At 50.3% G+C, this 27,993-nt stretch overlaps 1 protein-coding gene across 1 annotated transcript in view; it reads right to left on the minus strand.

The window, feature by feature from the left end:
* Positions 1–1,531: 1,531 nt before the first annotated feature.
* The window catches only part of Stk24 (serine/threonine kinase 24), an 83,647-nt gene continuing 57,185 nt past the window's right edge, over positions 1,532–27,993 (minus strand). The window contains exons 3-11 of the mRNA XM_075950071.1: positions 18,932–18,988; positions 16,101–16,209; positions 15,708–15,865; positions 10,345–10,530; positions 8,345–8,490; positions 6,756–6,879; positions 6,080–6,148; positions 4,525–4,661; positions 1,532–2,537 (exon numbers count right to left, since the gene is read on the minus strand). Coding sequence (XP_075806186.1) covers positions 2,501–2,537; positions 4,525–4,661; positions 6,080–6,148; positions 6,756–6,879; positions 8,345–8,490; positions 10,345–10,530; positions 15,708–15,865; positions 16,101–16,209; positions 18,932–18,988 — 1,023 coding nt within the window. The 3' untranslated portion in view covers positions 1,532–2,500. The remainder of the gene's footprint in view (positions 2,538–4,524; positions 4,662–6,079; positions 6,149–6,755; positions 6,880–8,344; positions 8,491–10,344; positions 10,531–15,707; positions 15,866–16,100; positions 16,210–18,931; positions 18,989–27,993) is intronic.

Genomic DNA, 27,993 nt, shown 5'->3' on the forward strand with positions numbered 1-27,993 from the left:
CTCACCCACCACAGCCTGTGATGCCAAGGCAGGCACGGGTGGTAGATCTAAAATGGGCCCTGCTCTGAACAAAGGACAGGTGAAAACACAACCTTCAGCTAAACAATGTATCCTTGGAACACTTCACTCGATCCTTTCAAACTGTCAAACCCCACATCCCCAGCAGAGTTTCCAATAAACTACAAAGAATCATGTGTTGCTTTCACAAGGAGGCTGTACCTTACATACAGTCTAGGGACTGCAGAGGATCTGCCTGCGGTCACACAACACACATCAGCAGCTCAACCACAGTGGCTCGTGTTAAAGACAGGTGGAAGGCATTACAAGGAAAGCCCTCACCCAACACATAGCAAGCCCTGGCTCATGTCCCAGTGCTACAAAGGAAGAAGAAACTGGCTTCACTATCAATATTTATATTGCTACCCATTTGTAAGACTGCAGGGCTCCAGACAGTAGAATGTCTGCTGCCCTCAGGATGCTCCTCCGCAGAACAGACTGACCCTCTGAGTGAGTCCTGCAATAGCCTCATACAGGAAAGCACAGGGTACTGCAGCACAGAGTACTCTAGAAAACATCAAATAGTCTCAAACTTCATGGTTCAGGGTAACATTCTTGGTACAAAATAACAGTACTGGGGCCAAAGTGATGGCTCAGAGGTTAAGAGCACTGGCTGCTCTTGCAGAGGACACGGATTCTGTTCCCAGCACCCACATGGCAGCTCACAACTCTAGTCCCAAGGGATCCAACGCCCTCGTCTGGCCTCCAAGGGTACTGCACACATGTGATGTACAGACATACATACAGGCAAAACACCCATAGACTCGAAAACAAAACAAAAAATCCGAAAACTAACAATTGTGGTTCTATTTCCCCTACCCAAAGTGTATTGATTGAAATTATTAATCCAACCCAAATCTACTTTTAGACTATCACAATTTAATAGTCTAAAAACCTAGACCCTACCCCCACTTATTCTAAGCAATCGTCTCACAGCCAACACCTCTAGCACTGGCCTGCCCTTCCTGTAACGTTGAGGCCACCATACACCAGGCACAAGGCCACGCAGATGTCCCAAAGGTCCTGCTCCAAAACCTATCTATCTTCCTCGAGACCTAGTGCTCCAACAAGAGGACAAGAATTAGCATCAAAGCAAAAACACTATAGCGGTCTGAGTAAGACTAGCAAGAACTGCTCTGAGAACTCAAGAATTTCCACCCTGCCAAGCAATGCTTTGTAGCACATGAAGAAACAGGGAGCCTGGCAGACATCACCAGCAGACCCAGCTCCTTGAAGAGAACTGAAACCACCATTCACGTCCCCAGCAAGAGCTTCAGCAGTTCCACAAACCACAGCACTGGCCACACCTCAGTGACCAACACACAATTGCATAGGGCACTAACCTGGACATTTGGCTTTTGGACATCTGGGCACTTTTCCCTGGGGTCTCTATACACACACAACCACAAACGTGCAGAGCAGGTGCCCCGTCTGCTCTGCAGTGCCATGTTTCAAGAATGGTATGCAAAATGAGTGAGTTATAAAATTTATTTGTGTGAGCATTCAGACACTTCCAGGTGGGGTGGATGATGTGCAGATTCTACGACAAGGCTCCACGGAAAGGAGTGGACAGGACGGTGCATCTGGTGCAGACACAGTGGCACAACCCAACAAAGATTAGACGAGAGCACTTCATCCGGGAGAGATCAGAATAATTTAAAGCTCTGAGAGACAAGATGTGTTCCAACTGCAACACTAAGAAACAGTACCATTGATGAGAAAGAAAAACTTCCAAGTGTACCAAAGGGGGCACAGGGAAACCCAGAGGGAAGTTTGCATCTGCTGAGGTACAATCAGGAGTGTTCCATGGGGGAGGGTAATTATTATTAATGACAGACCCTGTAAATACAAAATAAAGTCCAAATCACTGGTCACGAAATTCAAAATTTACATGTAATAAAGGCAAGGCAATAGACTCAAGTTCTGGCCTGTCAAATATTTACTCCACAGACATTATCTACAGAAGCACTTGGCCAATGTGTACACAGTGATTCCTTATGCACGCCAAAAGTTTTTCCGTAAAAATGACGCTATATACAAATCTGTACACTGATCCACCAGAGCAACTCGTCTCCCGGGGGAGGCGCAAGCAACATAAAGCAGGTACCTGAGGTCGCAAGTCTTCAACCGCCTTGTCACAACCCAAATATACATTTCAGGGTTTGTTAAAGATACTTTCTTTGAATATGTGCACTATGATTAAAATTAAAAACAATAAAAAAATAAAATAATTGCTTGAAGGAGTAGCCCCCCACCCCATCGGAAGGACTCCACCTGGTGTGGCACGGTGAGGACCCTGTCCCTGGGCAGGTGCTGGCGGCTACAGGAGGGTGGGCCTCCATGACACCTCTTCGCAGAGTCAGCAAAGGCTCTTACTGACTTTTAAAAAGAAGGAAGATGAAGAAGAAAGGAAAGAGCAAACCCAGATGATGCAAAAGGCATTTCAGTGAGCTGACGTTCCTCCGCCACTCAAGGAGTATCTAAGGGAAAGCAAAGAGAGACATTAGTAAACATCAGTTTTGACACCAGGGCAAAATGTCCAAGAACCAAGCACAAGAATCAACAGGTTAACAGATCTATCATTCAAGAAAGTTCTGGTTCTAACACAAAAACTCGTAATACATAAAAAGAGGCTGTGTTCAGCCTCTGTGGAAAAGGGCAGTCACTAGGTCACCAAATGACACCAAGGGCCCACTCACAGGCTCTCCCTCTACCATCCTCCAGGCAGCCTGTCCGACTGGTTAGAGCTTACCCTTCTGGTTGCGAGCCGGCCAGCAAGCTGCCAGAATCCACCTGTGTCTCTGTGGCCAACTTCCCATCCCATGCTGGAGTTACAGCCACACAGCAGCATGCGAAGCCAGCGTATGGTGCTGGCCTACACTCCTGTTTGTAGAATGCACCTAACGTGCTATGCCGAGCCTGCTCCAGCCCAGGATCTATTTCTGAAAACTGGTGCTACCAAGGACAGAGAACTCAGGCCAGTTTGAGTCTAAACTCAGCAATTTACAAATGCAGGCCAGGTGAGCCACGTCCTAGGAGCATTCGAAATCATGGCCCAGAAGGGTCTGTGTGTCTGCATGAACACCTTGCATATAACATCAGAAGAGATAGTAATAACTGGGTTATAACCATAGGATCCATGCCATTTGTTTAAAAAATAAGAAAAAGTCTGTGTTGTCTTGCTTTTAAATGCTAAATGGTATAAGTGCCATGGCCAAGATAATGTCATTCCAAACTGACATCACATCACAGGAGACTCCCAGAGTCCCTTTATAATACACTGAACATACTCAAACGGGTCCACAGGATGCTCTTAGCAGCACACTTGAGCCACATCTAAGACTCAAACATCAAGAACTACAGATGCCCCGCTATGGTTGAGCCGCTCCTCCTGTGGTGGACGCAGTGCTCTCACTGAAGACACTTCATACAGAAGTCACTCTGGGGAGACTGTCTGAAACAAGTCATGAGGGAATGAGCTAGGAAGAAGCCCAAATGATGGGCACCGGTGAGCACCACCCTGTGGCTGGTTGGCCTTCAGGAACACCAAGGAGAAAAATGGAAAGCCATAGCCATGTTCACAGAGACAAGATCAGGACCCCACCACTCATCTGATGACTTAGGAGGGCCCACTTACTACAAAGGCCATGGGTGTCTACTTGAAATCTGAGTTTGGACTGAGAAAGATGTAGCCATATAGAATTCACATCAGATTTCAAAGGCTTGATTCCAAAGAAAACAATGCAAAATATCTCACTAGATAATTGTTTATAATGATTATAAGTTAGCAAAGGAAATTATCAAATATAGTTAAGAACTTACAACGACCTGTTGGATGAGGATACAGCTGGTTTTAAGCTGTAATTTCCTTTATTTTTGTGATGAGCTGTTGTTACCTTCAGACGCAAACCAGGGGCAGTCTGAAAAAGACCTCTCTCTCCTTCAATGGCCTCAAGACTGGGAGCCACCAAAATAGTCATTTTTATATTTTAGCCCTAACAGTAAGATCTATTCAACATGAAGGCTATGTGCCCAAAGCCACTGAACAGGGATGGGAGCTCGCTGAGGCCAGAGCACAGACCTACAGGCAAGACTCCAGGCCTGGCTCGGAGTCCGCTGCACTGAATCCGCTGGTATCTGAACAAGGCAGTGTGGCTGGGCTTTACCTCTCTGCTCCCTAGACCACTGCAGAGGTGTGTTAAGGCAGCGTGCCTTTCTCTGGTAAGAACTATAAAGGCAAGACTCTGGGGTCCTTTCCGGAGTCACCTCTTTCCTGTGTGCAGTTCAGAACAAGCCTTTCCCCAGAGGTTTTGCTGTAAGCCGTGGTCTGGGGGGACAACAGGAACAGACAAGGATGAAGCATCCAGGAGACACCCAGCTGCAGCCTGTGGCAGCTGTCTAGTCCCAGAAGCCATGCCTGCACCACCAGGCTCTCCTACAGCCCAGCTCTAGCCCAGAGCCCGTTACCTCTGCAGCCGCTGCACGAGCTGAGCCACCATGGTGTCAGAGATCCCAGGGCAGGCCTCTTCCGCCAAGTAGATGGCTCCCCGCAGCTCTTCTATCGACCCCAAGTTTCCTCCGCATGCCTGGCTCTTCTCTTTCAGCTGAAAACGCACACAAACAGTGAGACGCATGTGCACAGACCGGGCAGCAACCCTGACGCCATCCCCCCACCGCCAAGCAAGGCTGATAAGGAATCAGGCCTGAGCTCTGTGGCTGCTGACACTTGGGGCCATCTTGGGTCTCTGTGAACATCGTGTCTATAGAGCAAAAGAAGGCCCTCGCCTGACTCCTCCAGGCCAGAATGCAGGCAAGCAACTCTACACAACTCTTCACACATGAGCCTGACCGTGCACAGCCCCCAGCACACCTCCACACACGATTCAGACGGTGAACTCAGTTTCCTCCCTTGTGCAGCCCTCACCTTACCCCAGAAAGTGCTATCAATGCCAACCACACGCAACCCTGGTCACTCCTTAAGGGTTACCGTGGGTCAGGGCAGAACTCAGACACACAGCCTTTGGGGTCAAGAGCGCTGTCAGGTGGTAACCCTGAGTCCTGGGACTCGGGCAACACTGTCCTGTGCTCCGTGAGAGTCACAACTGTGTGCTTAGACACACCTCCCAGCATGAAGACCAACTCCAAGTCCTTCTCCTGGAGGTGCTCACAGCACAGAACACAAGAGTCCCTCACATCAAGGCTGAGCTCAGTTCAGGATTACAGACCTCCCAGCACTGACATTAGCAGCTCAGTCCCCAGTCTCCCTCATCCACGTCTGTAAACACGCCTGAAAACACAGCTTTGACTCTGAGGATGCTGAGAACAACCAGACCACTGTCGCCCTAAGAGCATGGGATTCCTTACATTGTCTCTAAGGGGCCACACTGGGGAGGCCCACAGAAGCAGGGCCCATTGTGGCGTTGTGTTAGCTAACAGTCCCTGCCACTCACCTGCCTCTGATCTGTGTCTCAAAGCAGAAGCAAAGAAAGATAGGAGAACCAGAGCCCTGGCCCCCTTCACCACAACAGTGCTGGATGCAATGGCTGCATCACTAATGTGTACGATCGTCCTGACATAGGCAGAGTAGCAGCGATGGGAACATTCCACTGTGGATTGTGCTCATGTGTTGAACAGGCTGTTTACTGAGCTTCGATGACTATTACAAGCACTGAATCCTCACCTCTAGTTATGGCCGACTACCCCTAATGACACTGACTTCCTGGATATTACCTCATTCTGGTGGATTTGAGATTGTCCCTGAGGAATAATTCAGCAGCTTGAGTCCAGTAAAACCTGCACAGCCCCTGACAGATCAGAAAATCCACACAGCCTTCCCTGCTCATCGGCCTGGCTTATGGAAGGCAGGGCCCATGGCCAGTGGTTGGCATGGATGCCAAGGCAGAAGCTGAGCCTGCCTCTGCCCCCATCGTACTGGCAGCCACCTACAAAGGACAGCCCTGGTCCCCTCTTCTTCCCTCCTAACCTTAGCCCCACCCCCAAGAAAGGCAGCCAGGGATCTTACCTCAGCAAAGAGAGGGGAAATAATGGTGGATAAACACTGAGAGAAAGGCCTCTTTGGGATGTCCTTCACCTTGGGGAAGAAGAGGGCATCGTCAGAAACAGGACCAGGTAAGGATTCTGCAGTCTCCTCCTGGAAACCCTTCGGGCTCACTATGTGAGAGAGATGGTCAAGGGGCCACCTGTGAAGCTGGGCACCCACGGGAAATCACTCCAGAAGGCTAGTGCCAGGAACTCCATGCAGTCCCTATACAAGAGGCCCAGTTCCCATCACCCCATCAGGAGACCTGTGGGACCCCAGAGGTGGCTACTGGTCCACACGGCCTGACAAACTGAACCTCTGTGCTCCACAAGATCTTTAAGATACAGCTTCTTGTAGATTTAAGTGGGCTGAAAACCACCCCATCAAAATTAAATCTCTAAACACAACACTCATTTTTAGGGGTCCAAAATTAAAACGCCAGCATAAAATCAGAGTTGGTTGAAGTCCGGCAGGAGCTTTATTTCATGTGTGAGCTTCACCCCACATCCTACTCCACCATGCGGCTGAGGGTCAGGAGGAGACGGGACACAGCAGTACCTCACTCCCAGTCCCACACCTCACTCCCGCAGCAGGCTCGCTGTGTGTGCCACTGGCTGGCGAGTGCGGGCACAGGAGCAGGCTTGAGCCACTATCATACCTTATTTCTTTCCAAGTCTGATGGCTGAAGAGTTCCATTCTCTAGATTCTTGGGATCTTTCTCCCGGATTGTGAAGATCCAGTCCCCAGAGTCGCTGCCTCCAGATGCCTGGCCATCTGTTTCCCTTGACACAGAAATCCCACCAAGTTCACCAACGTGGGCTGGGCTTCGAACTAAACTGCCCAGCCCACTGACACAGCCCATTCACACCAAGTCACCTGCAGCCGCGCCACACAGCACAGCAGACAGGAAGGAACATGGCTTCTGGGATTGCCCTTGCACTAGCAGACAGTGCCACTATTCTAGGGCCACCTCCTCCTCTACTTCTCTGTCAGTCTCCCTTGAACCTTGGTTTCTTTCCAAGAACCTCTTTCTGGCCATGGCTCAAAATGTCCTCTTTTGCCCTACTGCTGCCACACAGCTTCATGGTGGAGAAGTGGCCTCCTCTTGCTATCTCTGTCACTGTCCCCAAGTCCACAGCCCGCTTCTGCCCTGGGTGCCACCACCAAGGCTCTACTGCTCTACAGACTGCCAGACAAGGTGCCCACTCCCTGCTCAGTCAGGGCCTTCTCAGTCCTTATGGCGATGACCGGGCCTGCCTGCTGCCCCCATCCTTTCCCACCCACAGAGCCGGCCTGCTCAGTCTGGCTTCCATGTCCCAGCTTTACTCTGACCCAGGGGCTGGCCCCTTCCCTAAGGCCTATACCCCGAGTGACACCATTTGCTCTCATGGCTCCAAGTGTACACAGGTCTGTGTCTTTTGCCTGCTCTCCATGGTGCAACAGCGCTTTAAGCTATGCGTCTTCTACACACTCCATAAGCAGCTCTAACTGTTTCTGACCCCTTACTGCTGTGACACCACTCCCTGTGCTGCGGAAAACTGGACAACATCCCTGCCTCCTGCACCAAACCCTTCACTGGAGCTGAAACCCGGGGCCGCTAACATGCCGGCCAGGTACTAAGCAACAATCCCGCCACTCTGTGTATTTTATTTTCAGACAGTTTCACTAACTTGCTTTTAAGTCTGGAAGTCCCTGGCACCTGAGATGCGCTGGGATGGCACCTCCATGCAGACCCCTGCCGCAGCCTGGCCCACCCTGCAGCTGACACTAGTCTCCCAGCAACAGCATCCCAATGACCTTCCAGTCAGTGGTCTCAATCGCTTCACACCCCAGTCAACAAATGTGGGTGCTGAGTGGGGAACCCACACTCAGTGAGTAACTGCCCCATACAAAGCTTGGCAACACCGAGAGTCCCCAAATCAATCTTTCTTTTCTCTTCAGAACTGCACACAAGGACACTGTCTGTTGGGACCTTGATGGCAGGGGGTAATGAAGAGCAGAAGCCTCGCCACGGTCCTGTGCAAGCTCCTATTAATACAGATGTCACTCAAACTCCATGGCAGTGCACTGGGTCAAAGAACCCCAAACAAGGCCATGGGTACAACATGGAACTCAGCATCAGTCCAGAGGGCCGGGATACAGCTCCATGCACAGGGCCGGCCTCGCATGCATGAGGAACTAAACTACCCACACACAGGCATGCATACCCCCGCAGAGAAGCATGGAGACCTCAAGGGGACAACTTACACATCCGAGTCCTCTGAGCTGGAGTCGTCATGGCTCTGTTCCGCCTTCCACCTCTTGTACCGGTCGATGAGCTCCGTCAAGTAGGACGTCTTCTTTGCATTGCGGATTATGAACTTGTGCTTCAACAGCTCCTTAGCAGTGGGTCTCTGGAAAACACACGTGCCCAAATATTCTACTCTGTTCCACCTGAACAGCCAGGCTTCTGGACTAAAATGTCGGACAGCTGCACCACACAGCACTGGTTCTACTGAGTCTGCTTCCTCTGCAGGCTTATTCCAAAGGAGTTGCACCACTCCCGAGCCTGAGCCTACCCGCACAAGGTAGACCTGACAGGGAGTTCCAACAAGGACAAAAACGGTCTACCAGAACCATTCAACCAAAGAAAGAACACGCCTACCTGTAACATCACAAAAGAACTCTGGTTTACGTGGTACTGCCCGAGAGCGCGCATCTCCTGGTTTATGTGGTACTGCCTGAGAGCGCGCATCTCCTGGTTTATGTGGTACTGCCTGGGAGCGCGCATCTCCTGGTTTACATGGTACTGCCCAAGAGCGTGCATCTCCTGGTTTACAGTGTACCTCATGACAGATGCTGAGTAAGGAAACACATACTCTTCATGACTTCCTATAGGGCTGGGCTAATACCACAAATTAAAATGAAGTCGATGACTCGACTCATCTATAACAGGTTAGGGCAGAGTCAGGAGAGACCCAGCCAGGTTCCCGTGGTCACCAGCACTTCCAGTTTAGAAAAGCAGACATGTGAACCTACGATCCCCACCCCGCGACTGGGGCCAACAGCTAGATAACCACCTGGACATGGTACAGCTCCAACCTAACAACTCACCCAGCTTAGCCATGGCTTCCCCACCTGCCGGCACAAAGCTCCCTCAACATGCAGAGTGGCCCAAGCAGGGGCAGCAGACACAGAGGCCCGCCCGGTACCCCACAGTCCCCCTGCTCCAGGAATCTATGTTTTTTCTTAACAAGAACAGCATGTACTCTACCATGATCCCTGAGAACCGGGTGGCCTCAGCAATCCCTCCCCCTCCACCCACTGCCCGTGACACTCCAAACACAACCAAGTGCCATGTTTTCAGTTTCGAGGCTTCTCAAGCCGAAGCGGAGGGTGTACCCCAGGAATAAATGAGGACTGGACCAGCTTTAGAAGAATATACTACACACTTGGGTCTCTTCCCGAGCGCCACTGTACTACCCTGATATAAACAAACAACTGGACTGCACGAAGACCACACTCGCCATGCCCTGACCAACCCAGTAACCAAACGTTGATCTGCTGCCCTCAACCCGCAGCCCCCATGGTGCTTTAGAGCCTGATGAATTCCTTTGCCAGAACTGGTACCCTATGGGGGAATTACATGATGCTATTGTGAAATATTTATTTTTCTCGTCACTTTTAGACAAGGGTTTAAGGGCCCCCTCATGAATATTCTTGAGGTCCAGATAACTCTGCTCACAGAAACCCACATACGATGCTACCTGGGACACAGGTACACAGGCTTCTTTAAGAAAAGTCCCAGTTCTCCAGGAAATGAGGCAGAGCTCCCAGCAGCTAATTCCCGGGCTTTGTCACTACAGTAAACTCGGAGGGAAAGAGAGAGGAAGCAGAGACGGTGGGTGACGAGTATCCTGTCTGTCTCCTAGCACAATCTTCAGGTCAGCCTCTGCTCTTGCTGAAGCAGCTTCCCAGTTCCCATCCTGACTTTTGTCTGTAAACAAAACCAGGATCCCACCCCCACACCGAGGAGAAAACCCCTCAGGGACAACAGGATACGAGATGCTAGAAAATTTTTAACAAAATAATTACAACTTAAATCTCTAACAAGTAAAATGACAACAATAACAAAGTCACCGTAATTTAAAGAAATCAAACTCATCTGCAAAGTTGTGTGAGATCAGGGAGACAGCCAGCGATGACTGAAACCATCCCCACAGAGCAAATTCACCCCGGCTTGAGACCACAGAAAGGGGTACACTCACAAAGCTTGGCTCCTTATTCAAACAGGCCTCCACAAACTCCTTGAGGGGTTTGCTGTAGTTTCCTTCCAGTGTGGGAGGGTTGTTCTTTGGGATGAGGAATAACACCTTCATGGGGTGCAGCTCGGAATGTGGGGGCTCTCCTTTGGCCAGTTCTATTGCTGTGATGCCGAGGGACCAGATGTCTGCCTGTAAGGGCCAGAGAGAACAAGAGTATATTCAGACAAGTGTGGTGGGTGTGTGTTTTAATCTCAGGTTCTGAAAGACAATCATTTTAAATAAGAAATATAAGCCCAGAAAACGAGTGGACAGATTTACCGACATACCCCTACCCTACAGAGCAATCCTGACTGTCATCTCTATGGTCGTCAACCCTTGAGCAGCACCTGGTGCACGGCTGTGCAGATCCAGTGGGCACCTTGGTCCCCACACCAGCTTTGCAATCAAGGTCTCGTGGGACTGGACAACTGCCTTTTCAGGAGGGAGGCAGCTAGAGGAGGGTGTATAAAGGGCTGACCCCTGTGCCCTGAACTTAACATAGACTGGACAGCTGCCTCTTCAGGGGGGAGGCAGTTACAGGAGGGTGTGTAAAGGGCTGACCACTGTGCCTGGAACTTAACATAGTTTGTTCTGTTTGCTTTTGCAGTGCTGGGAACCGAACCTAGGACCTCATGCACACTAGGTGATGGGGGAGAGTCTTCTGTTTTGTGTTAATTTCATTGGTTAAATAAAGAGACTGCCTTGGCCCTTTAATAGGACATAAAATTAGGTAGGCGGAGTAAACAGAACAGAATGCTGGGAGAAAGAAGCTGAGTCAAGGAGTCGCCATGATTCTCCTACCGGATACAGATGCAGGTTAAGATCTTCCCTGGTAAGACACCTCATGGTGTTACAGGGATATTAGAAATAGGTTAGATCGATATGTAAGAGCTAGCCAATAAGAGGCCAGGCAGTGTTTAAAAGAATACAGTGTCTGTGTAATTATTTCGGGGCATAAGCTAGCCATGTGGGCGGCCGGGTGCCGGGGATGCAGCCCCGCTGCTCCTATTACAACAGCTAGGCAAACGCTCTACCAACCCAACAGAATGTTTACTATTAAAAATGGTCAAACACACAGACATGGAAAACATTAATACGATGCCCTCCATACGGCTGCATATCTGCATCGTATAAGCCACTGTGCCTCGTGGCCTGTCATCCCAGCACACTGTACAAGCTACACACACAAGTGACTGTAAGACCTAGCACTACACAGCAGGGTCTCGACACACACACACACACCCCGCTTCAATATGCCAACCAAACAAGGCTCGCTTACACACTGACACTAAAATTAGCAACACTGGTAGTTCTCAACTAGTGAGTCCACAACACCAACATGCGATCAGCAGAAATGCAGCTTACTGCACTGGAGCTCTCTCGGGCAGTGTGCAGGGCAATTCTCTTTTGTGGCCTGGGCAACAACAGCCACCAGACTGGACAAGAGGAAAACGGGGGCGGGGGGGGGCGGCACACACGACCAATGCGGCCTCAACTCAGTACTTCCAACTTGCAGTGAGTTTATCTAGAAGCGTCTATAAGTTGTCCTCACACACACACCCCACCCCACTCCCGCGCTACAGACAGGATTTGTCTATGTAACAGTTGTAGACCAGGCTGGCCTCAAACTCGCTGAGATCCACCTGCCTCTGCCTCTGCCTCAAATGCAGGGATTAAAGATGTGTGCCAACACTGCCTGGCACATCTATAAGTCTATCAGGTAGTAACTAAGCTTTTCCAACTGCTTATTTAAAAAAAAAAAAAAAAGGAACAGAAAACCTTCCACAGTTGCTTTATCTGAATTAGGATCCGGACGGTGTCCACATGTCCCAGGGGACGGCTAGGCTACCCAAGGTTCTTTCCCCTCTAACAGTCTCCACTGCCAATTTCCCTGGTGCCGTTAACAAAAAGGTCAAGTCCTTCTCTGTTTGTAGTTTCTGTACTGGTTGGATTTCTATCAACTTAGCAAACCAGAGTCATCTGGGAAGGAGACCCTTAATTCAGAACATGCCCCCATCAGACTGGCCAATAGGCAAAGCCTATGAGGCTTTTTATTTCCCTGATTAATGACTGATGTGGAAGGGCCCAGACCACTGTGGGCAGTGCCATTACCCCTGGACTGGTGGCCCAGGGGTATATGAGAAAGAAAGTAAGCCGTCATGAGGAGCAAGCCAGTCAACAGTGCCCGTGGTCTCTGCGTCAGCTCCTGCCCTGACTAAGACTCTGTGACATCTATTCCCAGCCTAAGGTCTTGTGGACCCTGCAGTGAGACTCAGCAGCCCTGGGGTGGCCCTGCTGCCCAAGCCCACGTACAATCATGTCAGTGCGCACACTGGGTTCCTTAAATGGTCACTGTAGTGAACGGAGCACAGCAGTCTCAGGGCACTCTATGGTGAGCAGGACATGGGGACTGTGCTAGAGGCCCCTCTGCTCATCACTGCCTCATAAAACATCACCAGTGCAGGCCCTAAAGGGACAGCTACTGTGGCTCCTCCAGGGGGGTCACAGGACTAGGACAATCCCTGACCCTTAGCCCCTTGGAGTGGACTCACCTGCCATTCTGCAACCAGAAACCCTCACCGCCGCGCCCCAGTCGAGCCTGAAGGTGGCAAGAAGGAAAGGGAGCTGCATCCCAGCAGGCCAGTCTCTCGCCTGTCCCCTGTGAAGTGTGTGTGACTCTGAGGCACAGCATGACACCACCGCGTATCCACCACCGTGTGTCCACAGGGCCTGTGGCAATGGGTCTCCACCCAGACCTCTGGGCACAGCACAATCAGCTCAGCTGACCCCATTACAAGACCTGGCAGAGATGGTCTCTGCTTCAGGTGAGCTGTGCCCTGGCGGCACCCAGAGGCCTGAGAACTTTGAAAGTGGGGGCAAGGCAGAAAGGAGCTGGCCCTGCTTCCTCAGGCTCCCACACATGGGGTGACCTAAACCTAACCAAGAACAACCCGGCATGACCCTGGACCTCCAGCACCAGCCAGACCTGCGCAGGGACCTGTGCAGCCCCCCTGCCTGCATCGGGCACCCACTGACAAACACGGACTGAGCTGGCACGTCCATTTAGTATCAAGTCATCTGGCATATAACCAAAGACCACAATAAAGATCCATGTTTAAACCCAATCTACCCTGGAGGAGGAGGCCACTAGTTAGTTCCCGGCTGCTTAGCCCCGAAATAATCACACAGAAACTGCATTAATTAAATCATTGCTTGGCCCATTAGATCTAGCTTTTTATTGGCTAACTCTTACATATTAATTTAACCTGTCTCCATTAATCTGTATACTGTCATGTGGCTGTGGCTTACTGGGTAAAGTTCCCTCCGGCGTCTGTCTCTGGTGGGGCTCCATGGCTTCTCCCTAAACTCCGCCTCCTTTCTCCCAGCATTCATTTTAGTCCTCCCCCATTCCCTGTGCAGGCCCAACGCAGTTTCTTTATTAACCAATGGTAATCGTAGCATACAGAGGGGCATCCCACATCACCACCCTAATAAATAGGAGCAGGAAGACAGAAGAGGCCTTCCCAAACACTCAGCCAGCAGCGCTACTTAGTCCAGCTCAGAACAACCAATTAACTTAATGAAGTTTCCAAAATAAAGAACCACAGCAAGTCCCAGCCAACATAACCGCATGTCTACCGCTATATTTAGGACATGCGCACCTGGGGATTCAAGTAAAAATCAGGGGAGGGCAGGACAGCCTATCCAAAACAACCAGAGTGGACTGCACCAAGGAGCCATGGCAGAGACGCACCGTGGCGAGAAGACCAGGAAAGATCTGGGAAACAAGAAGGGAGTGGCCATGGCTACAACAGAAATGGGTGACTTGGGTCCCAAGTCCTAAGGGCCAAGGTTGAAAAGCTAATTTACTACAACTGAAAAAGAATGACCACGGTAGTTATTCTAGTCTCTCTTCTACCAAAATTCAGACATGAACGCTGACAGTGAACAGCAGACAATACACCTACCTTCCTACATGACAGAACTCGGGGGGGAAAGGACAAGACGGGACTTCAGAGAAGTAGTCATGAGGTCATCTACTTCCCAGAAGACTCGGGACCAGCGAGCAGCAAATGCAGAGACAGAAATGAGAAACCTGATCACGTCTGCTGCTTGCTGGGTCCGGGGCCTGAGCGTCTACCTGAGCTACAGTATCACCACAGTTCACCAAGCCAGAGCAAGAGATACCTCTACATTACGGCATGCTGTAATGTCATATACCTTACAAGAGTCCCAAAGGCAAGTTATCCTATGCTTCAAGCATCATTTAATGAGGCAGGAAATCTGCTACACACGGAGGAGGGTCCTATTAAAAAAAAGGAAGAAAGAAAAACAAAGGCAGGGGTCTGGCATGCTAACACATACTTGCAATCCCAAAGCGGGTAGGTGACCAGTTTGTCAGGCTTAGCTCTCAGAGCAAAACTGTCTCCAAAGGGGAGGGGGAATAAATTAATCTTTTTTTCTTTTTTTGAGGGGCTGGAAAGACAGCTCCGCATTTAAGAGCACATACTGTTCTCACAAGAAGCCTAGCTGTGTCCCAGCATCCATGCCATCTCGGGGATCTCATGCCTTCCAGAGCGCCAGCACCGTACGTGCATACCCACACAGACAAGATGTAAACACATGAAAGACAAAGAGCAATGTCCAACCTATGCTCGTCTCTGGGTTAAATTTGTTTTTGTGTAGAAGTCTGGGGCTTAGGAAGGCCAATTCTCTGCCATGACCATGTTTACTGCACATGGGCCGTTGACCGGAGGAAACGGAATGAGCTATCACAAGGTTTTAGAGAATTAAAGGACAAAAGCAAGAAAACACAGGAACAAGCAGGCAGCCTGACGAGCAACACCTCCAGTCTCCTGCGGTTCGAGAGCCTCTGGGAATAAAGGTCCCGAGACCCAAAACAGAACAAATGGTGGCAGTCACTAAAGAACCACGATTGCTCCATCCTGCTGTGGGATTGTCTGTGGGCTCGCTGATTCCCTCCAGATGCCCTACATAGAGCAGCTGAGCTCTGTCCAGGCCCTGGCCCCCATCTACTGTCTTCCTGTGCACAGCACTGCCTGCCCTAAGCTATCGATATCTAGGGTCTGCAGTCTCAGAAGGCCGCCTGCGCCCACTCTCATACCCGCGCCTTCCTGGTCCCCACCACATCAAACAGTCACAGAGACCAGAAGGACAAGGTCGCCAATGGCACGTGGGGAGGTGGAGAAGGAAGCTGACGTGAACCAAGGTCACAAAATTACCTCTGTGGCCTACCAGCTACCACAAAGGAACACTACATATGCAAACCAAAGGGACAAATATCTGGGTGTGGTCCGGGCTCTCACCTTTGAGTCATAGGCTGACTGCTTAATGACCTCAGGCGCCATCCAGAAGGGAGTGCCCACGAAGGTGTTCCTTTTTATCTGGGTATCGGTCAGCTGGCCAGCTACTCCAAAGTCAGCCAGCTTCACCTCTCCATGTTCAGAGAGCAGAACATTGGCCGCTACAAGACAACCAAGCAGGAGGACATTATTATATACAATTATATTCAGGGTCACCTTGGGAGTCCACGCATGCTCTCCCCACTGGGCACGAGGGCCCATGACAGCAAGGTGCCCTGGGGTTTACAACAGCCTGCCTGACCCTGACAGACAGAGTGGGCAGGACAGACGTACAGAGAGTTTGACCACTTTGGTGTTTCAAAAAAATAAATAAATAAAAACAAGAGTAGGTCCCACCTTTAATATCTCTGTGGATTTTCTTCTCCGAGTGTAGATAATCGAGTCCTTTCAGAATTTCTCGTAATATGGTAGCAATCTGAATTTCATCTAAAGGGCCAGGTTCTAACTAACAAGAGAAAAAGATAGTCATTTAGAAGCTATCGTACACACGGTTTAAGAAACAAAATCCATGCTAAATAGACAACATAATTAAAATGAAAGACATCTTCACATAAAGCAGATATTTTGCCTCAACAATTGAAATCTATTAAAGGGCCAGGCGTCATGGTGCACTTGGGATTCAGAAACAGCAGGTCTCTGCAAGTTCAAGGTCAGCTGGGTCTACATAATGAAACCCTGTTGCTAAAAACCAAAAAGTTAACAATTAATTCTACTTAAATTTGAGGCGGGGACAACTATAGAAAATGTTTGCTAGCCTGAGAATCAGTTCAGTGGAGAGCACTGGCCAAGACTCAGAGGAGGAGGCTGGACGGGCACCTTGTGAGGAGAGTGTGAGCCACTCCTTCCTCAAGCTACCCCTCACCAGAACTTCAATCCCCAAGACTTTCAGAACATGCTATAGAATGCACACATAAAACATCATTAGCTTTAATTGGGAGAGTCATTACTTTAATTCTGAGAAACTCAAAGGAGCTGTTTCTCTTGACTCCTTGGTATCAATTCGTAAGAAGTTGTAAGGAAGCAATGTAATGTGTACAATCCCTGTTTAAAAACAGACAGAACCTTGACTTGAAAAACTAAAGAAAAAGGAAAAGCAGAAAAAGCAGCAGACAGCAAGGGGGCTCCATTCGTAAGACACAGTGCATCCATCCTCACTTGTGGGAAAGGTCACTGAACTCATGGCACTGAGACAGTGTACAGACACAGAAGCCCTAACAGCAGCTCTTACAGAGTAGGTCCCCTAAGCCAGGAGAAGACACAGACCTGTGTGGCCAGCTAGCCCTTTAAAAGGCGGTCCTAACAGCAGGACTGCCCCAAGTTCCAGGCCAGCCTGGGCTCTGATGTCCCAGGATTCTGGGAAGGAGGAAATCCATTCCTTCCCAGTACTGTCTCAACCACAGAAAAAGGAAGATGTGATTGCCCCGCTGAAAAAGGTACCAAGCCATGTGGCTAACATACATAAGAATAATGGGTTAATATAAGTTATAAGAGTTAATAAGAAGCCTGAACTAATGGGCCAATCAGTTTATAATTAATATAGACCTGTGTGGTTTCTTTAGGACCTGGTGGGAGGACAGAAACCAGGCAGAACAGAAAAGAGTCAACAGTAAGGCACTATTTTCTCCATCCTGGTGCGCTATGGGCAAGATCAAAGGTGTGCGACATCTTGCCTGATGCCAAACCTCAATAATCAGATTCTGCCCCGATTCTGGGAATGAAGATGTGATGAGCTTAGGCTGGGAGCTGTTCCCATCTGAAACATAAGAACCATGGCAGCAGGCTGGAGAGAAGGTCCAGCAATTAGGAGCTCTTGCTGCTCTTCTAGAACACAGGGGTTCCCTCCCCAGCACCTCCACAGAGACTCACAAGTGCCTGTTACTTCAGTTCCCGGGGATCCAAAGCCCTCTCTGGACCCTTCATGCACTAGGCATGGAAGAGGCATACTGACATACATGCAGGCACAACACCCATACACAGAAAACTTTAAAAAACAGAACCAAAAACCTATGGTGGCTATTACAGTAGTAATAGCTACTCTACCAGAGGGTGATGATTTTGATAAGAAAAATACACTAGCCCTAATATAAAATAATCAACCACAGAAAAAAGTCTTCATTGCTCTGCAGACTAATTTACTGATTTATCACAAAGCAACCCTCTCCCCCAGTGTGATGGAGGAAGGTCATTGGCTAATAAACTGCCTTGGCCCATTTTATTGGTTAGAACATAGGTGGGTGGAGTAAACAGAACAGAATGATGGGAGGAAGAGGAAGTGAGCTCAGACTCAACAGCTCTGCTCTCTGGACCAGAGACGCCATGCTCCCCTCTCCCGGGCAGATGCAATCAAGCTCCAGCCCAGGATGGACGTAGGCTAGAATCTTCCCAGTAAGCTCACCTCGGTGCTACACACTTTATTAGAAATGGGCTAGTCCAGGTGCGAGAGTTAGCTTAGAAGAGGCTAGATATAATGGGCCAAGCAGTGTTTAAAAGAATACAGTGTCCGTGTAATTATTTCTGGGCATAAGCTAGCAGGCGGTCGGGACGCAGCCCCGCGGGCTCCTACTACTACACCAGTGCTTTCAAAACAGCACTATAATTTTAAATTCTGTGTAAGAAACAAAAACAGGTTAGGGATAGTTTTATGTTTCCTTAAAAGAAGTGAAATGGATAAAGAATTCCTGATCAAGCCAACAATGAGTAAGAACAGGCTGAGGGTGTGTTGTATGGCAACGGGGAACAGGCTGAGGCATATTGTACAGCCACGGGGGAACAGGCTGAGGGGGTGCTGTATGGCCACAGGGGAACAGGCTGAGGTGTGTTGCATAGCCAGGGGGAACAGGCTGAGGTGTGTTGTATGGCCACGGGGAACAGGCTGAGGTGTGTTGCACAGCCACAGGGGAACAGGCTGAGGTGTGTTGTATGGCCACGGGGAACAGGCTGAGGTGTGTTGCACAGCCACGGGGAACAGGCTGAGGTGTGTTGCATAGCCAGGGGGAACAGGCTGAGGTGTGTTGCATAGCCACAGGGGAACAGGCTGAGGTGTGTTGCATAGCCACAGGGGAACAGGCTGAGGTGTGTTACACAGCCAGAGGGGAACAGGCTGAGGTGTGTTGCATAGCCACAGGGGAACAGGTTGAGTTGTGCTACAAAGCTACAGTGATACTTACCAGATCCAGGGCAGAGCCTCCGCCAAGATATTCCATTATTATCCATAATTTAGTGTCCTACAGAAGCAGAACAAAGAGGGGGGAGTTAGTTTTAAAACAAAACTAGAAAAAGTATTTAAGCAATTGGAAAGAAGACGTTGTTATTATGTTGGACTCACACATTTCTATAAACACCAAAGCAAATGTGCAAATGACAATCGGACACAGACCCTCCTGCACTATGACCTTGAGCACAGCACTGGCCTGGATCCCTGCTGGAGAAGAGGACTGAGGGCACTTCTGTCTTGAAATGACCCCACTGGGCACCCTCACACAGCCCAGTTTGAGGACCTGGAGCTAAGTCAGGGTTTGAATGCAGCAGTCAGGAACAGGACACTTCTGATCCACCATCACCACAGCAGCTCAAGACACCCAACTTCTCAAGCCCCCATGAGCAAAGGGAAGAGCATGCGCTCAGCCCATGAACCCTAAGGTGGCTTCAGATCCAACACACCCAGAATCACCATACGACCCACATGTCACCTCCCTGACAGTCACATACGACCCACATGTCACCTCCCTGACAGTCACATACGACCCACATGTCACCTCCCTGACACCCACATACGACCCACATGTCACCTCCCTGACACCCACATACGACCCACATGTCACCTCCCTGACAGTCACATACGACCCACATGTCACCTCCCTGACACCCACATACGACCCACATGTCACCTCCCTGACAGTCACATACGACCCACATGTCACCTCCCTGACAGTCACATACGACCCACATGTCACCTCCCTGACAGTCACATACGACCCACATGTCACTTCTGCCATCTGAAGCCAGTGCATGAAGAGTATTTTCCTAAGCCTTTAAGGTGCTGGATTATTAATATACAAAGGCAAGGACAGGCTGGAGGGCAGCACCAGGCCCTGGACGGCGTGCTGGGATCCACTGTGTCACACACACGGTGTTTATTCGAGTCTTAAGAAACTTAAGTAGAAGGATGGGCAAGGACAAGCGTGATGCTCTGTGGAGATGCCAGTGTGCACGCTGACTCGGGGGGGGGGGGGGGGCAGCAGCACAGTGGCTCTGGGCACACAGCCTGGCAACCAGAGGCAGGGAGTTCAAGGATAGTCTTGGCTACTGAGTAAATTATAGGCCATCAAGGCCAAAGTGCGAAACTGTCCTCAAATGAACAAAAATAATCCCCCAACACATTCAAGAAAACCCGAACCTCATCCCACAAACAAGCTTGTGGGCAGGCGTCCCTCAGCTCACTCTTCCTGCAGGGAAGCTGCTTTCTGAACGAGGGATGAGTGGAGCGGCCCTGGGTCTCTTCCTTCATGGCTTCATGACCGGACTGGTTTGACTGAGCTCCCATCTCTCTTGTTCCCACCCCCTCCTCCACCCTACCCAGTGTCTGCCCCCTCCTCCACCCCCTCCTCCACCCCCTCCTCCACCCAGTGTCCGCCCCCTCCCCCACCCCCTCCTCCACCCAGTGTCCACCCCCCTCCTCCACCCTACCCAATGTCCGCCCCCTCCTCCACCCAGTGTCCGCCCCCTCCCCCATCCCCTCCCCCACCCAGTGTCCGCCCCCTCCCCCACCCCCTCCTCCACCCAGTGTCCGCCCCCTCCCCCACCCCCTCCTCCACCCAGTGTCCGCCCCCTCCTCCACCCAGTATCTGCCCCCTCCTCCACCCCACCCAGGGTCCTCCACCCCCTCCACCCCACCCAGTGTCTGCCCCCTCCTCCACCCCACCACTGTGCAATGGTGCCCAGGGAAGCAACCTTTCTGCTGCCACCCCAATTCTTCCTGAAAAACAAAACCCAGTGACGGTGTCCTTGCCCCTCAGACCTCTCAAAGGGCCACCTCCCACAGCTGCCCACAGCTCCCGCTTTCCTCCTGAACCTGCCCACCAAGGAAACCAAACACTCTCCTGATACACAGGGGCACTGGGACAGTTTCTGTCATCCCAAGACTACCAGGGACTTAACAGCCGAACGGTTAAAGGCCAAGAAGATACAGAAAGATGAGCACCCCATTTCTGTCCCGCTTCCTCCTAGACCAGGCAGGGCACTGCCCAGGCACAGGGCCCAGCAGAGCAGCTGCACCTGAGAACACCAAGGGTCCAAAGCACCAGCGTCTCCTCGCTCCATTCTCGCCCCACCAGGAAGAGGGCTAACCTGTCTGGGCAATCAGAAGGTGAGCAAGCAGAGTGGCCACTCGGCTGCCCTGAAAGCTGGCAGCGTCCTCTCCACAGCCGCACTCACTACCTCTCAATCCCCCAACGCCACACAAGGGCCACCCTGCCAAGCTGAGCTGGAAGGTAGCCTGGGCCTGGAGCAGGGACTCACCCCATAGTGCCAGCACCTGGGGGACCAGGCACACAGACCACCATGAGTTCAACGCCAGCCTGTGCTGCAAGGGTTCCAGGCAGGAGATAGGAGATGTGTTCTCTCTCTGTCTCTCTCTCACACACACCCCTCCCTCAGTAACTCAAACCTCACAGTTCGTGTGACCCAGAGATAATGAAATGGAAACACTCTGAAGTTCACTAAGCAAACACCAGTCACGCCAGCACCCACAAACGCCTGGAAATAACCTGGTGAAACCAAACTGGCCCAATTAACCAGATCAAACGGTTGAAAGCAAAACGAAACCTGAAAATGACTCATCTTTACCAGAGGCCTCAGTCGGGGTGAGGAAGTCTGCAGAGCCTGTGCTGGACTACTCAGGAGGACCACTGACCTCAGACCTCATAACAAATGTTCCTAGTGGGACGTGAACGCCAGAAAACACACAAGCAGGCCAATGGCGACGACAACAAAGTTTACAGAATAATTTTTACGGTAACTTCCATGTAAACCATCAGTGACCCTCTTCTCAGGGAAATAAGATCACTACTCAATAATCTGCTTACTAAGTCAATTTAGGAGTCAAAAATTATTCTTAAAGTACCAAAGTATATATACAGTGAGGAGCTTCCCTGCCACCCACAGCCCCCAAGCTGCCAACCACAGGACTGTCAAATTACCGTGGTGTCTTGCATCCCTCAGAGAAATGGTCCACGCATGTACAGGCGTGTGCACACACACTGTAAAAATCCCCTGTTAACAAAATGCTAACACCCTACTCACAGGGGCATACTTTCTTTTCCACTGAAACTTTGCTAGAAAGGATCTCTAGAAACCATAAAGGGTTTGCGTCCCTTGCCATAACTAGTCCTAGCCCTACAGACACCATCAGAGGGTTTGTGTCCCTTGCCATAACTAGTCCTAGCCCTACAGACACCATCAGAGGGTTTGTGTCTTTTGTCATAACTAGTCCTAGCCCTACAGACAGCATAGATTAGTCTGAGACCAATCAGGAGTCACTGAGGAACTCACATAACCATCATTCTCCCATAAGAACTGATCAGAAAATCCAGCTCAATTTTAACAGGTAGCTGACCAATGACTACACTTGTAGACACTGTAAACCACAGCCTCCAACAATGTCCAAATGCTCACCCTGCCTGCACCACACAGGGCATTCGCATTGCTGCTGTTTGGGTTCGGTTAGCTGGCAGGTTGAGGTTTTAAGGTGAAGTCACAGCTCACTAATACTGTTCTGGAACTTAGAACCCTCCTACCTTAGCTCCCCCAAAGTGTTAACTTCACGCCCCTGGGGTGGTTTGAAAGTGCTCAAAGGGAGGGGCACCATCAGGAGATGTGGCCTTGTTAGAGAGGATATGGCCTTGTTGGAAGTATGTCACTGTGGGGGCGGGCTTTGAGGTCTTGCCTATGCTCAAGCTACTCCCAGAGAGACAGACCACTTCCTGTTGCCTGTGCAAGATGCAGAACTCTCAGCTCCCTCTCCACCACCATGATGATAATGGACTAACTTCTGAAACTGTAAAACACCCCAGTTACATGTTTTTCCTTTATAAGAGTGCCTCCTCACAGCAACAGAAACCCTAATACATGCCCCCACCTCACCCTCTGAAATCCTAATATGATAGGCACTTAGAAGCTATTTATGTTTAAAAAAAATAAAAACAAAAAATTACCTCACTGTCTACAAGGTAATTAGAAGCAGATGACCTGGCATTTCTTCCTCCATTTTATGTGTGTCTGTGACAGTGTGGAACAGGAGAAGGTATCTTAGAATAGATACCCCCCACACACACACCCCATGCTTACGAGGAGGAGCCTGTCTGACAGGAAGAGATCCACAGACTATTCATCAGGCCACCTTGCAGGACACCATGGAGTTAAGACAGTGGCAGAGCCTGTGACGGATGAGACCACACCTCTGACAAGACTGCTCAGTGGTGTGTGCCGCTCGCCTTCCCTGAAATCTAAACACGTCAGTTCCCAGGTCCAAAGGCAGACATGAGGCGATGGGGCTGGGAGTCACTGCCCTTTCTCCACCTCTCACTACTGTGTCTTTATTGGTTCATGGGACCAGGTATGAAACCCAGACTTCTGGGGCTGACCCAGGAAACTCAGCCTATTTTGTCATATTTCTGCTTGATTCAATTCAAGGAAATCACTCATCTCAAAGCCAGTGACACCTGTCCTACCCCACCTCCCTGTCTGTCCAGAAGCAGAAAAGACTGCCTGCCCGCTGACCTGTGACAGGAGCCTGTACTCTAGAACGAAGTCCGTTCTTCCTTAGGACAAGGCTGCTCCCCTCAGAGACAACATGATAACTTCTGGACTATTTTGCAGAACTAGATCTGAGGTGAAGATCAACCAGACTTCTTAATCACACTTCCTCCTTGCCCTTGGCCCCAGTTCTTCCTTCTTTTAAACCTAAAGCCCAGGACAGAACCCCAAAGGTTAACTTTGGGTCACTGGACCTCTTTATCTGGCAGTCACTGTTACTTTCTTATTCTGGTTCAGTGGGGGGGGGGGGCTGAGACTGGGCCCAATGAACAGAGCGAGCTGGGCCTTTCGCCCTAAAACTCCAGCTACACTAACCCCCTCGCCCCCGTACCCCAGAACATGGCTGTATTTGGAAACAGCATCTTTGAAAGGGGAGGATGAAGTAACAATGAGAGTATCAGGGTGGCAGTGCACGGTGTCGCTAGAGAAGTCCATGAGGACACAGCACAAAGTGCAGCTCTCACGAGGACAGGAGGAGAAGCAAACAAACCTGCCGAGCCATGGTCCCCCACATCCAGTCTCCAGAACTATGGTGGTGTGGGATTTCTTCTGTACATGTGTTGCTGTTGTTATGAATAAAACTGTTTTGGCCAGTTGCTCAGCAGAGTAAAGCTATACAGAAATCCAAACAGAGACACACAGAGAGAGTAGGCGGGGTTGAGGAGATGCCATGTAGCCACCGAAGGAGAAAGATGTCAAACATTACCAGTAGGCCACAGTGATACACAGATTAACAGATTTACGATGTAAGAGCTAGCTAGGAACACATCTGAGCCATGGCCAAACAGTGTTGTAATTACTAGTTTCTGTGTGATTATTTGGGTCTGGGCGGCTGGGAAACAAAACACGGTCTCCGTTTACACCATGGGGTGATGTTTGTGGAACATGCTGACCATCCATTACTGGAAAGGGCTTGAGGTCAGATGTGTGTGGGATTTGTGGAGTAGATCTTACAGAAGAGGCCCAGCCTGAACACACTTCATCTAATGTTGTGCACACATCGCACACACACAATCTGACGGGGTTTTCATTGTACTTTGGATGCGCCTGTATTCTGACTGACACTCATCAGAATTGCAGGCAGCACTCTGTGGTGTCACCATACATTCCCGACAGCGAAGCACCTCCCATTTCCAATTTTGGCAATTAGGACTGCTCACTGTGTACTCTGATGTGGCAGCCCACAAACTAAGATGAGTATTAATCACTGATTACTCTGTGGGGGGTTGGGGCAGCTCAGAAATGTTTGTGCTCTCTTAATGTACAGTTGAACTTCTTACACAAACCAATCAAGTCTATACCGGCTCCAGGGATGAGCCTGATGGGGAAAACAAGAGAATGAAAAAAAGACAGACACATGGACAGAGAAAAGCTGAGGTCAAGTGGACTGAGCTCTCGGATAGAGAAACCTCAGCACCCTTGTTTATTATATACAGTTGAACAGGAAGACAATTATCACACACAGTTAAACAAGGAGGTGGGGTTATCACACACAGTTAAACAAGGAGGTGGGGTTATCACACACAGTTAAACAAGGAGGCGGGGTTATCACACACAGTTAAACAAGGAGGCGGGGTTATCACACAGAGTTAAACAAGGAGGCGGGGTTATCACACACAGTTAAACAAGGAGGTGGGGTTATCACACACAGTTAAACAAGGAGGTGGGGTTATCACACACAGTTAAACAAGGAGGTGGGGTTATCACACACAGTTAAACAAGGAGGTGGGTTATCACACACAGTTAAACAAGGAGGTGGGGTTATCACACACAGTTAAACAAGGAGGTGGGGTTATCACACACAGTTAAACAAGGAGGTGGGGTTATCACACACAGTTAAACAAGGAGGTGGGGTTATCACACACAGTTAAACAAGGAGGTGGGGTTATCACACACAGTTAAACAAGGAGGTGGGGTTATCACACAGTTAAACAAGGAACAAGGAGGTGGGGTTATCACACAGTTAAACAAGGAGGCGGGGTTATCACACACAGTTAAACAAGGAGGTGGGGTTATCACACAGTTAAACAAGAGGCGGGGTCATCACACACAAATAAACAGGGGATAAGGTTATTACATACTGATAAACACTCTTAACCACTGAGCCACCTCCTACCTCTTAAGTTTGGCTTAGCTTGTTTTAGAATTGAGAGTTTTGTCTGTTTCTCCAGATGCTTTTGTGTTTTTGAAAGAAAGGCTCACCTTGCCTAGGAAGACCTCAAACTGTGTGGCTGGTGATGACCCTGAACTCCTGGGATTACAGTCTAGTACTGCCTACTTAACACATTGCCCAGGGACCACTAGGGCATTGAAAACCTAGCAGGGAGCCTCTGGGGAGTCTTAGGCAAAGGGCCTTGTCCTGCCATCCACTCGGTATATTCCTAACAGATGTCGTCCAGCCTCCAGCCTGAGCACGGCGTGGGACCCCCTAGAACTAAGCCTTCTCTTCAGCAGGCAGCCACTGTATAATAGTTAATATTCGACTCCCTACCACACACCATGTCTCAGGAGCACAGCAGCTGGGGAACAGAGAGCATGCGGCATCACTGCTCAGCACAGTGTTTAGATCCCACACTGAGGTTTACATATGCAAAATATGAATGTGTTGGAACAAAAAGAACTACAAAGTTCATTAATATTTAAGTTATAGGTAATATCACCCTGAAAACAGCTGCATTTCTGTAAAATATTTAGCCTAAGTGGGGTTTTATTTCGATTCAGTCTTTTAGATAAAAACTCCAAGCAAAACTGCCACATGTCTCCAGGGACCTTCTTCAATTACACTAGCACAGTGTGTTCAGGAGAGAAATAATTCTGGGCCCAGCCTCAGAGACAGCACAGTTTATAAACTCCTTGGCACTGAGCCTGCCCCATAGCTGACAGTGAAGTAAGCATTCCCTCGTGATCTCAAAGCAAGATCCCCATGCTGCTGTTAGTCCATCGGGAGCAAGTGAGGGTCTCTGCTTTGTGACATCACGGATTCCACAAGCCGTTCTGATTTTCTCCAGGACGAGGGTAACTGCTTTCGTCTGAAATTTACTACGCAGAAAACAACCATGTTTGCACAGCCATGGCAGCTGTGCCAGACAAACTGGAGCAGCTTATGGTGGAGAAGACTGACTGCGGCACAGGACAGGGAGGGCGGGGTCCCCTGGTCGCCCACACAGAGAAGGGGCCCTGACTGCGGCACAGGGAGGACGGGGTCCCCTGGTCGCCCGCACAGAGAAGGGGCCCTGACTGCGGCACAGGGAGGACAGGGGTCCCCTGGTCGCCCGCACAGAGAAGGGGCCCTGACTGCGGCACAGGGAGGACAGGGGTCCCCTGGTCGCCCGCACAGAGAAGGGGCCCTGACTGCGGCACAGGGAGGACAGGGGTCCCCTGGTCGCCCGCACAGAGAAGGGGCCCTGACTGCTGCACAGGGAGGGCGGGGTCCCCTGGTCGCCCGCACAGAGAAGGGGCCCTGACTGCTGCACAGGGAGGGCGGGGTCCCCTGGTCGCCCACACAGAGGAGGGGCCCTGACTGCTGCATAGGGAGGGCGGGGTCCCCTGGTCGCCCACACAGAGAAGGGGCCCTGACTGCGGCACAGGACAGGGAGGGCGGGGTCCCCTGGTCGCCCACACAGAGAAGGGGCCCTGACTGCGGCACAGGACAGGGAGGGCAGGGGTCCCCTGGTCAGTTTTAAGCAGCTGAGTGCACAGTAACACAGGGGGAGCCAGCTCATCCTCCTCTCCAGGCCACACAGCCCATGTGCAAGAGAGAACCGCTCTGATGCTCACTGCAGGCACAGGATGTGTTCCTCTGGCGGCTGGCTCCCATCTCTTGACTCCGCCCTTTGCTCTCCCTGATCTCCATTTAGCTTTCCCGCCTAGCCTTATTCTGCCTGGCTATAGGTAAATTCAGTTTTATTATAACCACTAAGAGGAATATATATTCACAGTCTACAGAAGGACTATGTGCATACAAGTGTACTTGCTCAACAGCAGACAGGTCAGAGAACAACAGACAAGAACTGGGCCTACTTAGCAGAAAGTGCTGCCTGCTGCGCTCTCTGGCTGGCCTTCCCCTTATCTCTGAGGCAGGGTGTCTCACTGAAGCTGGAGCTCAACTGGCCTAAGCTGACAGATGCTCAAGGACGCTCAAAGATCCACCTAGCCCAGCACACAGCACCGCCCAGCACACAGCCTCCACACAGCCAGCTTCTCAGAGGTCAGCCCTCTGGACTCGGGTATCAATTATTAGATACTCTCTTAAGCTACTTCCTAAGAGAGAAGGGGACAAATGACCATCAGTTTACTGCCACTGCTGTGGTTAAAGCCTGAACAAAAGAACAGAGGAGCAAATGATCAAAGCAAGCCCTGCCTATCAGAACCAGCCTGTGCTGCTGTAAGGTGTGCCTGGGGACAGTATGCCCTGCAG

The sequence above is a fragment of the Microtus pennsylvanicus genome, chromosome 15 (genome assembly GCF_037038515.1).
Source record: "Microtus pennsylvanicus isolate mMicPen1 chromosome 15, mMicPen1.hap1, whole genome shotgun sequence".
Classification (NCBI taxonomy): Eukaryota; Metazoa; Chordata; class Mammalia; order Rodentia; family Cricetidae; genus Microtus; species Microtus pennsylvanicus.